Source organism: Sodiomyces alkalinus, assembly GCF_003711515.1.
Source record: "Sodiomyces alkalinus F11 unplaced genomic scaffold SODALscaffold_10, whole genome shotgun sequence".
NCBI lineage: Eukaryota > Fungi > Ascomycota > Sordariomycetes > Glomerellales > Plectosphaerellaceae > Sodiomyces > Sodiomyces alkalinus.
The window spans coordinates 57,067-70,272 of NW_021167088.1; the positions used below are offsets into that span (position 1 = coordinate 57,067).

At 58.0% G+C, this 13,206-nt stretch overlaps 5 protein-coding genes across 5 annotated transcripts; 2 read left to right on the forward strand and 3 right to left on the reverse strand.

The window, feature by feature from the left end:
* Nucleotides 1–1,254: 1,254 nt before the first annotated feature.
* On the forward strand, nucleotides 1,255–3,236 carry SODALDRAFT_337018 (Dus-domain-containing protein; the record flags this gene model as incomplete). The annotated part of the gene is made up of 2 exons (XM_028612641.1): nucleotides 1,255–1,398; nucleotides 1,488–3,236. The coding sequence occupies 2 exons, from the start codon at nucleotides 1,255–1,257 to the stop codon at nucleotides 3,234–3,236; spliced, it is 1,893 nt and encodes a 630-aa protein (XP_028463490.1).
* A 152-nt stretch (nucleotides 3,237–3,388) lies between these two features.
* SODALDRAFT_328061 (MIF4G-domain-containing protein) lies at nucleotides 3,389–7,018 on the reverse strand. Its single transcript, XM_028610591.1, has one exon. The coding sequence runs from the start codon at nucleotides 6,817–6,819 to the stop codon at nucleotides 3,700–3,702; it is 3,120 nt and encodes a 1,039-aa protein (XP_028463491.1). The 5' UTR covers nucleotides 6,820–7,018; the 3' UTR covers nucleotides 3,389–3,699.
* A 430-nt stretch (nucleotides 7,019–7,448) lies between these two features.
* Nucleotides 7,449–8,079, forward strand: SODALDRAFT_362508 (DPM2-domain-containing protein; the record flags this gene model as incomplete). Its single annotated transcript, XM_028614470.1, has 3 exons — nucleotides 7,449–7,511; nucleotides 7,675–7,755; nucleotides 7,894–8,079. The coding sequence occupies 3 exons, from the start codon at nucleotides 7,449–7,451 to the stop codon at nucleotides 8,077–8,079; spliced, it is 330 nt and encodes a 109-aa protein (XP_028463492.1).
* A 226-nt stretch (nucleotides 8,080–8,305) lies between these two features.
* SODALDRAFT_393387 (hypothetical protein) lies at nucleotides 8,306–12,211 on the reverse strand (the record flags this gene model as incomplete). Its single annotated transcript, XM_028615266.1, has 2 exons — nucleotides 8,306–12,085; nucleotides 12,189–12,211. The coding sequence occupies 2 exons, from the start codon at nucleotides 12,209–12,211 to the stop codon at nucleotides 8,800–8,802; spliced, it is 3,309 nt and encodes a 1,102-aa protein (XP_028463493.1). The 3' UTR covers nucleotides 8,306–8,799.
* Nucleotides 12,005–13,105, reverse strand: SODALDRAFT_48874 (hypothetical protein). The gene is made up of 2 exons (XM_028615410.1): nucleotides 12,160–13,105; nucleotides 12,005–12,093 (listed from the first exon to the last, which is right to left on the reverse strand). The coding sequence occupies exon 1, from the start codon at nucleotides 12,901–12,903 to the stop codon at nucleotides 12,214–12,216; it is 690 nt and encodes a 229-aa protein (XP_028463494.1). The 5' UTR covers nucleotides 12,904–13,105; the 3' UTR covers nucleotides 12,005–12,093; nucleotides 12,160–12,213.
* Between the last annotated feature and the right edge of the window lie 101 nt (nucleotides 13,106–13,206).

The following is a 13,206-nucleotide window of genomic DNA, read 5'->3' on the forward strand; positions in this document are numbered from 1 at the left end:
TCGAGGGGACGGAATCCCGGCACCAGCTGACCTTTTTTTCTCTCCTTTTTTCTTCTTCCGTTTCCTGCTGCCTCGGGATTCTGCGGGGCAGTGAGACGGTCATGGTCTGGTCCAGACTACTTGGACTACTGTGCTGGCACTGGGTTGGTCGATTTGCTGTGTGCATTTGTTGCTTTTGGTGAGTAGGTGTAGGTACACGAGTTGACAGCCATGTGAAAGCGGCAGAAGCGAGCGGACGGGCAATAGGTTCTCGATGTGTTTTCGTTCATTTTTCTTTTTCTTTTTTTGTTTCTGTTTTATTTTCTTTCCACTTGCCTTTTAATTCGGCTAGGTAGTACGAAGAAAGAGAATGTGGTTTCTCATCATTGGCAAAGCAAAGCAAACCTCAGCTTCGTTGGGGAGGCCGAAGAAGAACAGTGCGGAGTGGCCTCGTGGTTCTGCGCATTCCTGCTTTCGAGATTCGATCGATTATGCATCTCTGTCACGCTTGTGAAGGACGGCTTGCAGCTGACGAACTGTCGGCGTATTCTCGTGGGGGGGTGTATGCGCACTTCTGCAGCTGTGTTGGTTGTTCGTGATCCTTCTGAGGTTGGAAGAAGAGCGGGGGTGGAGTTCGAGCCAAGGTAATTGGTGTGCGGATTAGCAGGTATCAAGTTACATTAAGGTATGTTCTTACCAGACGCTATCCCGAAATAGATGGGTAGGGGACCTTAGGCTAATACAAGTACCTGAAGAAATGCCCTCGGATCCTCAAGTACCACAGGAGTAGAGGATACTTTGTGGTCGTTGCCTTGCTAAGTACGTGTAAGGTAGCTGCTGCCCCAGTGTCCAATCATATCCCGATGGTTGTTGTAAGCCCATACTCTCGTAGCGCACGCAGCCTTATGCCCCGCACGGAGCCTCGTATTTCTTTCTTTACTTTTTTTTCTTCTCGCCTTATCTTATCGACAACTTTGGACGAGACGCGAATAATTACCTGGAAAAATCACATGGAGGGGGGCGGCACAGATCTCGCATCTCTCGTCGTCACCACCAAAACACGGCCGTATAATTTACAACAAAGCATATACTAGCCATAATATCGACAATTGCAATTTACACTCGACAAAATATAATCTGGAGGCGGTCCGAAGGCTGTCGAGCCCTTGGAAGCGCCCTAGCTCGCGGCTGCTTCGATCCTTTTACTCCGCGAGCTGTCTAATGGCTGCTACCCCGGGGCCCCAAGGGCAGGACCAGGTGCCTTCTCTCGAAGCAATGGGCTCGACTGCCGCCGTCACGTCTTCCAACTATGGCGTGAACCCGGGACCTGGGAAAGCGAAACTGCACGGGCGAGCCTTCTACGAAAGCCTTGGGAGCCCGAAACACGTTCTCGCGCCTATGGTGGCTCAATCCGAGTTTGTGAGTCCTGCTTTGGTTTCGTCGTTTCCCTGGGCGCTTCGCACGTAGGGTATGATGCTAATATGCCTCTTTTTCCCCCATTAATGTAGGCGTGGCGAATGTTGACACGATCGTTTATTGCGCCGTCCGACCAATCCAACCTTCTGGCTTACTCGCCCATGCTTCATGCGCGCCTCTACGCTGAGAAGGAGCCATACCGCCAGAACACATTTCAACCTACCCGATCGCCCTGTCCTTCCTCCTCTTCTCCATCTTCTGCCACAGCGAACGGTACACCACCCCCCTGGCTTGACGGGAATCCTTCCATCGACCGCCCTCTGTTCGTCCAGTTTTGCGCAAACGATCCGGATATCTTGCTGGAGGCCGCCAAGCGTGTGGCGCCCTACTGCGACGCCGTCGACCTCAACCTCGGCTGTCCCCAGGGCATCGCCCGCAAGGGCCACTACGGCGCCTTCCTGCAGGAGGACCAAGAGCTGATCTACCGCCTCATCAACACGCTACACCGCAACCTCGACATCCCCGTGACAGCCAAGATCCGCATCCTCGAAACGCGCGAGGCCACCCTCGCCTACGCCAAGAAGGTGCTCAACGCCGGCGCCAGCATCCTCACCGTCCACGGCCGCCGCCGCGAGCAAAAGGGCCACCTCACCGGCCTCGCCGACTGGAGCACCATCCGCTGGCTGCGCGGCCAGCTGCCGCCCGAAACCGTCCTGTTCGCCAACGGCAACATCCTGCAGCACGCCGACCTCGCCCGCTGCCTCGAGGCCACCGGCGCCGACGCCGTCATGAGCGCCGAAGGAAACCTCAGCGACCCGGGCCTGTTCGCCGCCCCGCCGCCCCCCGGTCAGGAGGGCCGCGAGTACTGGCGCGGCCGTGACGGCCGCGGCGGGTGGCGCGTCGACGCCGTATTTCGCCGCTACCTCGATATCCTCCACCGTTTCGTCGCCGAGCAGGACCCCCCGGCGCGTCGCCCGCTCTTCGTCCCCGGGGACGATACCGCTTGGATGGACGAGATGGACGCCGCGGCCGCCGAGGCGGAGGAGCCGGCGCGCAAAAAGCAGAAACGCAGTGGCGCTGACGGGAAGAACAACAACAACAACAACAAGAAGAAGAAGAAGAAGAGAGACAATGGGCCGCTGGGCCCCAATCTCATGGGGATGCAGCCGCACATGTTCCACCTCCTGCGGCACTTGGTGACGAGGCACACCGACATTCGGGACATGCTGGCGCGGACTAGCAATGGGGACCTCGAAGCCTACGAGACGATCCTCACCGCCGTGGAACGTAAGGTGGCGGACGGGCTGCTCGAGTATGAGCGTACCGGGGGTCGTATGTTCGACGACGGGGAAGACGAAGGCGGGAGGACACCGAAAACAAACGGGACGTCTACGTGTACTACCACTTCACCCGACGGAGAAACCGCGACGAAAGACGCCGTTTCGTCCGCTGCGGGGGGTGGCCAGGACCCACCACCACCGAACGGTTCCCAACAAAACGGCCTCGAGGGTGGTACAGCTGCCGGAGAAGGGAAAAGCAATGGTAAAGGCCAAGGCGAGGACGAGGGCGAAGAAAGCTCCGCGGCGGCGGTCCGAAGGTGTCGACGGCCTTGGTGGGTCGCCCAGCCCATCGTGCGCCCTCTTCCCAGGGAGGCCATGGCCAAGGGCGCGATACAGCTGAGCAAGAAGGATAAAGAGAAGTTGCTTGCGGAAGAAGAGGAGAAGAAGAAGGCCTCGAAGAATGGGACGCTCAAACCATCTGACGAGGGCTCGGCGGCTGTGAGCGTGATTGACGTTGAGGCGAGAGTCCTTGAGACGGATGACAAGCTCCTGGCAGGGTAGAAACGGGACTCTTGAATAAAAGAAAAGGAAAGGAAAGGGAAAAAACAAAATTGTTGTATGTCTGGACTGGATGCATGGGCTTTTTGTGGTACCTATCGTGAGAAAAGGCGTTCCATCACATCGTTGCATAGTATATATTCTTGGGAGCACGATGATAGCGGGTGTAGAACGAGATAGATCTATAGATAGATATATGGACCTAGGAACGAGGTCAAGATGAAGCTTCTGAATCGCATCTTGGTGGAAATATTCATACAATTAAATCCGAGGCCGAGTCATTGCATCCAATCTGAGTTGAACGCCGGCCGAAAGCATCTATCAGAAGCCAGCAAACCACAACAGCAACCTGCCTTTCCGACAAGCAATGTCCTCCATGTCCTCTATTGTCGATCTCTCCCTTGCTGCTTCGATCAGATACGGATATCCCCATTCTCCATGTTCAAGCCAATAAGACACGGCAAATTCACCTCCGTCCCCGTTTGACGGGAGGCGGACTACGAGACCGCGAAAGCGATTCGCCATGTCTCCGCCTCTTCGGACCTCCGTCCCCTCCCACAACACGGTCAGGACTCCGTGACCTCGGCCTGCCGCGGTAGCCATGACGTCCGCCTCTGCCAGCGCGTCCTCCACGTCCGCCTCGACCACGTTCGGAACCCCGGCCGCGTCCCGTACCTCGACCCCGAGTAGCGCCATACTCTTCGCCCGGGCCGTTTTGCCTCCGAGGGGGAGGGCTGGGCGACCGTGAATCGTAGGAATCCCGCCTCCTGTTGCGCGTGCCCCTCGCAGAAGGTGGAGCTGGGGACCGGCTATCCCCGCGACGTGGGAGAGGAGAGCGGCTCCGGCTCCGGCTCCGGGTCGGCGAACGCAAACGCGAACGGGAACGCGAATCGGATAGCGGCCCACGCGACCGGCTCTTGACGTACCGAGGTTTCTTTCTCGGCCCGCTGCTGACAGAAGAACTGTTCCTCCTGCGGCGAGCTGGCAGCGGCGAGGAGGGACGATCGCGAGGCGTGGGGCTGCGTCCCCTCCTTGGTGGTGCTGCCGCTGCACCTCGACGGGGCGGTGGGCTAGCCGAATACGAATCGTTCCTCGCTGCTCTCTCCCGAGGAGGGGATGGCGATCGAGAAGGAGACCTGCTGACAGACGAGCTGTTGCGTCTTGGCCTACGGCGAGGGGGTGAATCGCTCAAGCTTCGGCTGCGACGGCTGCTTCGCGGGGCCGGTGCCGCGGAAGGGGAGCGCGAATCGCTCGAATACCGACGCGTTGGCCTGGGGGATGGGTTGCTAGAGTAGGAGACGTCTCGTATAACGGTGCGACGCGGAGCGGGGGAGAGTGAGCGGGTATAGGAGCGTTCACGGATCGGGCTTCGGCTACGACTGCGACTGCGACTGCTACTGTAGGAGCGGCGTCGGTCACGGCCGCGGGGAGTAGGGGAGCGAGTATAGGAGCGGTCGCGATCGCTAATAGAGCGGCGTCGTGGTGTGCGAGACCGGGACCGGGACCTGGACAGGGACCTGGACCTGGATCGCGAATAGGATGAGCCGGTGTAGGAGGAATAGCTCGATACCGAGTCGGAGTCGGAATCGTCGGCGGCAGGCGCCGGCAGTGCCGGCTTGGGGATGTTCTGTAGGAACTCGCGCGACTCCTCGGTAAGCGCGCCCATGCCGATACTGGTGAAGTAGTTGATGCAGAAGCGCACGTTCCGCGCGCTGTCGCGAGGGAACAAGCCGGCCAGGCTGGGTTGCAGCATCTCGTCCTTCATGCGGGCCTGGAGCTTGGGCATGCCCAGCTCCTCGGCCAAATGCTGGAAGAGGATCTTGATGAAGATACGACTGGAGCTGGTCGTCTCCTCCTCGTTGAGGTGGATGGCGGAAAGGACGTGCCAGCCGATGGCGTCGCTAGCCAGCATGCTGGCGAAGAACGTGGCAATGTTGCGCAGGCGGTTCGTCTCGTAGCGATGGATCTTGTTGTAATAGTCGACGAAAGCATCCTCAAAGAGATTCGTCCAGAGCCGGTTCAGCTTGGCAAAGCGTTCGCCAATGAGACCGTGGAATTTGGTGAAATTCTTTTCCTGTGAACAGATCTCGACGATCATGGACGGGAGCTCTGCTTCCCGGCCGGGCGGGAGGTTGACGCGGAGAAGCTTATGCACGGCTTCCTCGGGATCAATGGAGGACATGACGGTAAGGTAGATGGTGCGCCGCAGGTTGACGAGATCGGTATTGGTCTGGTCCTTGATCTCCATCGCCTTTTGCTCTTCATTTGCCTCCTCCTTGTCGTCGTCGTCGTCGTCGTCGTCTTCGTCCGCACTGTCATCCTCGTCATCGTCTTCGTAGTCGCTTCCCTCGCCAAGGATCTCGGCCTTCAACTTCTGGTACGCCGCCTCATGTTCTTCCCAGTCCGGGTCGTATTTGAAGACGTTCAGGCCGTCCTGGACGTCGATTTCGCCGTCGAGGTCGATGCGGTGGGTGATCTGGTCTTCCTCCTCGATGAGGTCGAGCTCCTCTTTGATGGGAGGGTTGTCCTTGAAGTTGTCTTTGCGGACCTGGAACAGGACCTCGATCATGTACTGGACGCGCTTGTCGATGTCGGCCTCGTGAAGGACGTTGCGTAGCTGATCCCAGACGGCCATGGCAATGGCGGGCTGCATATCCTGAAGGTGCTGGCCCACCTCGCGCATGAAGTTGACGGCAATCTCGACACTATCGTCGGTGGGCTTGTGTAGGAGGAGGAGAAGCATCTGGCCGGCGAGCATCTCGTGCGCGACCTGGTGGTTGATGAGGTGGGCGAGGAAGGTGGTGCTGGCGACGCAGACTGCCTTGTCGCTCCGCTTGAAGCTCTTACGGAAGGACATGACGAGGCGCTTGACGAGGAGCTCGCCGACGATGGGAAGCTTCGTGTTGACGATGGCTGCCATGGCGGCGAAGACGGGAGTGAAAGGAAGGGAGGTGGCCTGGGCCTTCATGATGCTACGGCAGAACAGACCTCGGCCCTTGATGAGATTCTCGCCGAACAGCTCGGGAACGATGTGCTTGATGTTGGAGTAGTTGACTTTGTTGATGAGACCGTTGATGGACTTTTTCAGCGCCTCCCACACGAGTCGCTGATACTCCTTGCTCGACTTGTCCGTGATCTGGGCCTGCAGAGCGCGAAGCCGTGCGGGGGGGATGTAGGTACCACCGGAACGCATCGACGAGAGCTTCTCGTACTCGGCCTTTGCGATGGCTTGCTTCTCCTCCTCCGTCTTGACAGGCGGCGGGCTGCGTTTCCTGGGAGCAGGGCGGTACTTGTCCGCGACGCCGACGTTGGGCCCATCGCGAGGTGGGCGTCGGTCTCGGCCTTCGGCACGTCTTCGATTTGTAGTCCCTCTTTCGTCCCGGTCCGATTCCCTTTCCCGTTCGCGTTCTCGTTCTCGTTCTCGCTCTGGTCCTCGCTCTGGTCCTCGCTCTGGTCCTCGCTCTCGTTCCGTTTCCCGGTCACCATTTCGGTCACCATTTGGTTCACGGCGTGGAGATCGATCATCTGGGCCGGGGGACCTATCAGCCGGACGGGGAGGAGGCGAGTCGACGTCTGGAGACGCCATCCTGGTCGCGCCCGTTTGGATGCTCACTGTTCGTGTATCGGTTCAGTTTTCTTCTCTCTTCTTCTTTTTTTTAATTAATTCGTTGAGGCTTTAACTTGATCGGAAGGCTTGCGAAGACGCGAATTCCAAGTTCGTAGGGGATGGCAACCTCGAAGTGAAAAATAAGAAATGGGGATGATGGCGGAAGTTCGTTCCTCAGTTACGGGGACTTGGGAAAGACGCGGCTGAACTTTTCTCTACCTAACAAAGCAACAAAGAGGAACGAACGTGCCGTGCGAAAATGTGGCTGGGGAGTGGGGCTACTAAAAAGGCTGCGGCAAATGATGCGCATGGACCAAGTACGGCGTATTAGTCAGTCAGCTTGGGGTGGCTTGAGCTGCAGGTACTCGTCCAGGTGTCTCCACCTGCAGCCAACACAAACGTGTATATAGGTACCTTAGGTGCGGTACACGGAATCGAGTATCGCGAACCTCGACCACGACCACGACCGTCTACAGAGACCAAAGACCACGCCCATACTCGACCAATAGTTCCCAGTCGACGTCCCTCCGACTCGTCTATTCCTCTCTCTCCCGCGCGCGATTCTACACTCCTTACGCTAAATTACCCTTTTTTTTTCTCCATTGACAATGGTACGTGACCTCTCGCCCCCTCCACCTCCACCTCCACCTCCACCTCCACCTCGCCCTCATGTCTCCTAGGCCCTTCTTCTCTTTCTCCTATCCAGCCATCTCGGATTGAAACAAGGGAGGAGAGGGAAGACAGAGCGGGCGCGACAAAGGCTATGAGGTTCTTCTCATGGAACCAATGGAAGATGATGTCCAGTAGACTAATAAGCAACCATCAACACCACAGCTTGACAAACTCGTCGGCCTCGCCATGCTCGTGGCCGCCTCCGTCATATTCACCTATTACACCATCTGGACTCTGCTCATGGTATGTGGGCCCCCTGTATTCCTTCCACCGTCCGGACTACCCCTCGGCGCAGCAGCATCACGCCACTTGGCGTGAGACGAGAACACATACCATTGTACAGGGGAAAAGGAACGCTAACGCAGCAAATTCTCACTCCAGCCCTTCGTCGACGACGACCACCCTCTCCAAAACTTCTTCCCGCCCCGCGTCTGGGCCATACGCATCCCCGTCATCCTCATCCTTCTCGGCTCCGCCGTCGTCGGCTCCTTCCTATCCATGGTCATGATCCGGAGCAACAGGAAGAAGGCCGCCAAGGCCAAGGCTGCCGCGAAGAAGAAGGCGTAAAGGAAAGAAAGAAAAAAAAGAAAAAGCCCCCCATAGACAAAAGGGGGAAGGAGGCAAGGGATTGTCTTTCGAGGGCGTCCGTGGGCATGGGTCTGTTGTAATAACGAAAAAAAATCAGGATTCATGAGACGTGCGCTGCCAAGGATTTCCAAGTAATGGTAATACAGAATGGGATGGGCATCGCGCGAAATACCTCCAGTCCATGAGATCGATCCTTGGTACTCGTGGACATCCGTGCTTCAAAATCGGACAGGTTCACAAAGGCATGGGACCAATATGGGTATCTAAGGGGTTGATTCTATTCAGCAAGCTGGGGGTCAACCAGAGCCCACCTGGGATTCCTAGACTTATGTTAAGCCAAGATCAAAACACCAAGCATGGTGTTAACTAATATGGTCGCAAACAGGCCAGCCAGTACGCCGTACCAGGAACCAAGAGACATACGACTTTGCAAACGACACTTCAACCCTTTCCCTCCTCCTGCCCCCCTTGCCCTTGGGCCCTGCCCGTGCTTGTTGAAGAGCGGTGCGCCTCGGGTGTAATAGTAAAATCCAAATGTCCCAAACGTCGCCTCGTCAGCTACTTTCCCTCCCGGCCAGTCTCGTATAGAAAGAGAGAGAGAGAGAGAGAGAGAGAGATCAACGCCGGACGAGAGAACCAACACTCCCATGCAATCCTTAACCGCGGCGCTGGCCAACTATGTATGCATCATCGACTTACTCATACCCTCTGGTCTGCAAAGTCAAGAACCTCGCAGTCATCCTCAAAAAACCCATGCTCATCTACCATGTGACGCGCCCCTCGCCGCCGCCTCGTCGTCACCACGATTTCGTCGCGATTTCCCCCCACGCGCATCACTCTCTCCATCGAAGATGACGGCAGTGCGCGTGTTTCCTCCGAAGCGTCCCACTCCTCGTCTTGAAGAATGCCATGATCCAGATGTAGCTTGAACAAGTCGATCGGCTGACCAAACGCCCAATGTCGTCGGGACACGTCATGGGCCGCAGGCGCCGCCTGGGAGGCCTGCCGTGCTTGTTTCCTCTTCGACTTGGAAGATGGCGGGTCGTCGAGTGTCGCTTCGGCGAGGAGCGCTGTCACCGCAGGGACCTCCGAAGCGACGTCCGCTGACGTGGCGTACTCAAACACAGAAACCCTCCTGTCCGTATGGAAAGGCTGATACGGGGCGCTAGATTCAATCTCGGCTTGCGGGATGCACGCCTCCGCGCTGATCTCGGCCTGCACAGCTGTCGTACGAGGCTCGAGCGTCAAGGTGTTCCCTGCATCCATCTCCCTGTCGGACAGATCCAGGTATTCGTCCGAGTCAAGAAAATGCCTCACCATCGGTGCCAGCGTATCGTCGGGTAGCGTGGGGAACTTGAAGTCCATGTACCGGTTGCCTCTAGACCCTCGCTGCTTCTCCGACGCAACCAATCCGCGTCGGCTCTTGGAAGGGAACGTCCGTACCAGCCCGCTACCGACAACGAACAGCCTATGGTACCGTCTACCAGCGAGCCATGTCACACAGGACGCCGACGGCGGTACCACGCTCGGCGGGAGCGACACCCGGTTCTCCCCCGTGTGCCGCAGCTGGTTGATGGCGGTGCCAGTCTTGCCCAGGGAATGGCTGATCGTGGCAGCGATCGCCCGTCCACCCTGGCTGGCAGAGTCGACGAGGTTCGCGCTGTTTAGGCCGGGTCCATTAGAACTGCCCCTTCGAGAGCGGTCGATCAGCGGCCTCGCAGCTTCAAAGGCCGCACCGAACGCGGTGGACGCCATGGACACCGCAGACCCGGGCGATTCGGACGCTGGCGCTCCATTCGGCTCCGTCATCCTCCTGCGTCGAGGGGGCGGCCACGTGAAGGCGTTGCCAGGCATGTCGAGCAGATGGACGGTGCCACGCTCCGTCACCATGGCAATCCGCTCCCCGTTAGGCCTAGACCAGGCCACCTCTACAATGCGAGCAACCGTCATCCTCGAGAAATGGGCCACCTGCCGTACGCGCGGCCCAACCGTACTCGTAGCGGCAACAGCCTGAAGCGGAGACGACTTGGTATACTGGATGCACATGAGATCCCAGACTGTCTGCACATCGCCCTTGGTGCTGGCAGTGAAGAGAAACAAACCCGACGGAGAGAAGGATAAAAAGCTACATCCGAGAGGAGTCTGAAATGTGGTGACAGGATGCGACGAGGCAGACTGACTCAGAGTCGCCAGGTCCAAGACGGTAACCAGGCCTGGCTCCCTACTAGCCACGGCTTTCCCGGGAGTCCCATGGGTCGGCGGGAACTGAACTGGATCGGAACGCTGAGGGTACGAGCTCGACCATTGCTGCGGGGCTAAAGGGGGCGAGCGTGGTTGTCGGCCGCCTTGCTGGGACGTGTTCTTATTCCAGTACGCGTTCCAGGCCTGCAAGCCCTGTTGACCAACCCACTTGGCGCCGGATATGATCTCCTGCGTGGTCTCGCGCATGATCTTATTCATCATGCCCTCGGAGATGGGCAGTTCAGCGCCGGAGGTCACAGTGGGAAGCACGGGTGGCGTGACTGATGAGAGGCCAGGCCCTTTGCCGAGCATAGGCACGGGGACATGGGCTCGGATAGCAATTTGAGAGGAAGGCGCCGGTGGACAATAAGCGATCCACCGCCCGTTCAAGGCCAGAATGGGAGTCGGTGGGTTCGGGCGTGCAGAGCTCGGAGCGGGAGACGGTCGTCCCCCGGACTCTTCGGTCACTTCGCCACCTCGTGGGGCCTGCTGCAGACTGGTCCAGAGTTTCCCGGCACAGCCAAAACGAACTCCTCCATCGCCGTACAGACCTTCGATACGGCGGTACACCCAAACCTCGCCAGTAGAACCAGATGCCACGGCAATGTTACCACCATCAGCTTGGATAACGAATGTACCGGTCGGAAGAGGGGCTTTGAAGATTGGACTGGTGATAGGAGTGGCCAGAGGAATTTTGGGTGCTTCAAGCAGGACATCGATGAGCTTGTTTGATTTGAGTGAATAGAGTTCCACGCTGGTCTGGTAGTGCTCAACGGTAGCCAACGAGCGGCCGGTCGCCGCATCCCGGTGGCTGGCGTCTGTTCGGGGACTGTTGCACAACTCTGGTCTCTCTTCAGGAGAGGCAACTCGAGGACCATCCTCTGGTGCGCCTGCCGGCAGGACAGGGCCGTGGACAACGACGGCAACCAGAGGATAAACGTCGGCGTGTTCGTCAGAACCAATCCAAGGTAGGATCGTAGCATGCAACACTCCACCTCGCAGCCCCTTGAGGCCGGTGACGCGCTGTAAGCCCCGCTTGGAAACGGAATACACCTCGAGTCCGCCCTCATATCCTGCCACTACGACATTGTCAGATCCCGGGGACAGCTCCGAGCTTGACGGTGCGGATGGGAGAGTATCGAGGCCGAAGTGGTAGCCGTTTTCCCCAGCCTTGATCCCAGTCTGCGGCCCCACATCGAAATCGAGATCTGGAGTACCGTAAAAGTGAGCCTGGGGGAGATGCGGAGGTGGCGGATACGGGCCCGCTCGCGCATGGGAGAAGGGAGACTGGACGGAGGCGCGGCGGTAGGCAGCGGTGGCAGCAACTTGCGCATGCAGTTCAGCGGCGTGCATAGGATCCTGCTGGTAGCTCAGAGGGCGGCGGAGACTGCTGGGGACACTGCTGGGAGGCGATGGAGAGGCCGCCTGCGGGGTCATGATGGGCCGCCGGGTCGCCCAGCCGGGAGGGAGGCGGGCGTGGTCCTCGTAGGAGGATGGCTGGGTAGGTGGCGATTCGCCCATGAGGCTGATGAGGTTCCCCGGAGACCCAGCAAGAGCGCTTCGGGTCCATTCGTGGTGGTTGCTGACGCCGGTGCTGGCGGAAACAGATGTCGCAGACAGCGCATCCAAGGGCGGGGATATGGTCAGATTCGCATCGTAGGCAGATGGAGCGACGGGTTTAATGTCCGGGGATGCAACCGACGAGGAAGAAGCAGAGTTGGAGACGGGGCCTTTAGACACGTTGCTGTTTTCCTCGGCGGTGTCAGTAAGCGGCTGTGCTGCATAGACGGCTTTATGGGAGGGAGGGAGGGAACCTACGCGAACTTCCCAGCAGCGAGCTTGCTCACTGCCGAGGTAACTCCTCCACCATCTTTAGCGTTCTTTCTGTCCTTCTTCGAGCCTAAGTGACAGGAAGAAAGAGACGGATGAGTCAGTTTCTGGCGGGCCGGAGAAGTAGAAGCTACGCGGGCTCTCGAGACGGCCAGTGTAGGAACAAGGGGTGCGCGATAGAGGAGGGAGGGAGCTTACTCGGCATCCAAGTGGTATTGCACGGGCAGCCAGGGCAGGATTCCCTCCCCGGATCTGGCGTGTCCCTTGGCCAGTTAGTAGCAGTTGGCGGTTGGCGGTTATCGTAGGCAGATACGGGGGAATGAGGGGGGAGTAAGAGGTCCGAGTTCGGTGGGTTCCGGAAGTAGAAGATGGGACGTCGTGATAAGTGGTTGTTCGCCGGTCTGCCCCGAGTGCCGCTCGGGAAATAGATGTTGGACAAAGCAAAGAGAGATCTGGAAAGACGCGCAAAGAATCAAGGAGCGTTGTTTTCTGGTTGCGGTTGCTGATGTTGGCCTGTTGCTGAGGTGGGGGTGCGTAAAGATAAGGGAGTGGATCTTCAGGCACAGCCTCGACGATGGAAGATGGAGATGGGAAACGTAAGAGAGAGATTTGGGGAATGTTAAAGAGTCTCGAAACGAATCGTCTATAATAGGGTAAGGTAGGTCTGTAGGTATTAGGAAAAGGCAATAGGACGCGTCGGAAAGGAGGACTTTGATAGCTGTAAGGTATCATAGGCTCGTGTAGTCAGTTTCGTTGTGAGTAATAGGAGAGATGAAAGGGTGAAGGTTAGCGAGGGAAAGGGATACCTAAGGTAGGAAAGAAACAGGAGAGGGTGAGGGGCAGGGCAGGGTCCAAGGTCAGGCACGAGCATCAATCAGGTCAGGAGCTTGTAACAAGGAGGTTAGTTCAGTACGAAGTACGGTACGGAGGGAGTTGAATGTCGACGGTGGTACATTGTACATGCACCGTGGTAGCTACCTTAGTACAGGTACCTTGCTACGAAAATAAACGCGGTACGGAGTACGGGGTAGTGGT